At 50.3% G+C, this 1,260-nt stretch overlaps 1 protein-coding gene across 1 annotated transcript; it reads right to left on the bottom strand.

Moving 5' to 3' along the window:
• Positions 1–8: 8 nt before the first annotated feature.
• On the bottom strand, positions 9–791 carry LOC109378832 (olfactory receptor 1J4-like; the record flags this gene model as incomplete). Its single annotated transcript, XM_019635098.1, has 1 exon — positions 9–791. A coding segment is annotated over exon 1 (783 nt), but the record flags the coding sequence as incomplete, so codon positions are not given.
• Positions 792–1,260: the final 469 nt, after the last annotated feature.

Below are 1,260 nucleotides of genomic sequence, written 5' to 3'. Positions count from 1 at the left end.
AATGTTGGGAAAAGGTACTGCCCAAATATTGCCCCATAGTACAGAGACACCACAGAGAGGTGGGAGCCACAGGTGGACAAGGCTTTGCAGATGCCCTTGGTAGATGGAACCTTCAGGATGGTGGCCCCAATGTGGCCATAAGAGATCAAGATGCATATTATTGAGAGCATAGTGACGGTCACTCCTACTGTGAAAATGAGCAGCTCATCGAGGGAGGTGTCTGAGCAGGACAGCTTGAGCAGGGCACCAAGGTCACAGAAGAAATGAGGAATGGTGGTGTCACCACAAAAGGATAGCTGGGCCAGGAGAAGGGTGTGGGACAGAGCAGTGGCACATGAGAGGAGCCAGGACCCAGCTACCAGTAAGATACACAGTTCCTCTCTCATGAAGGTGATATAGTGGAGGGGCTGAAAGATGGCCACGTACCAATCATATGCCATTGAAGTGAGAAGGAAATTGTCCAAAGCAGCAAAAAATAGGAAAAAATACATCTGTGTTACACACCCTGCATAGGGGATGGCATGGTCGTGAGTCTGCATGTCTGTGAGCATCTTAGGGACGGTGACAGATGAGAAAGAGATGTCAGAGAAGGCCAAGTGGCTGAGGAAGAAGTACATGGGCGTGTGCAGGCGAGCGTCCAGCCTGATGAGCAGGATGAGAAGCAGGTTCCCCAGCACCGTGGTCAGGTATATGCCCAGGAACAGGACGAAGAACGCGCCCTGCTGCTCGGGCCAGATGGGGAGTCCTCGCAGGAGGAACTGGGACACACCGCTCTGGTTCTTAGGCCTCATCCTGCACTTGTGTCTGCTGGTGATGAAAGCAAAATGAAAAAAGCACAATCAACAACTGTTGAGCCTAGGAGATGTCCTACCTGATGTAACACTGCTTCCATTCAATACAAAATGCAAAGATCTCTAGTGAAGAAATTCAGTGTCTTGTCTCCAGGGGAGCTCAGGCAAATGTAATTGAGTTAGTAAATGTTTCCTGGGTCCAAGGCTGAGGCCTTTGATGAGGGTATGGGACTATTCTAGGGATTCCAGGCAGGACATCAGTGAGCAGCCAGCTGGCTTATTCCTCATCTCCCCGAGGCGCGGGGTTCAAGGTGTGAGAGTCAGTGGCCACTGGTGATCGTGGTGCCCCTGTCTTTAGGAACTAGTAAAGAGAAGGGATGAGCACCTGTGTGTACACACACATACACATCACCCCACTTATCTTCTCCCAATGAAGGATATCTAGATCTGCTCTGAACTTTTTAGTCTG

The sequence above is a fragment of the Hipposideros armiger genome, unplaced genomic scaffold (assembly GCF_001890085.2).
Source record: "Hipposideros armiger isolate ML-2016 unplaced genomic scaffold, ASM189008v1 scaffold_4505, whole genome shotgun sequence".
NCBI classification, from domain to species: Eukaryota; Metazoa; Chordata; class Mammalia; order Chiroptera; family Hipposideridae; genus Hipposideros; species Hipposideros armiger.
Note: the sequence above shows the minus strand (reverse complement) of the source record. Positions and strands in the feature narration are given on the sequence as shown.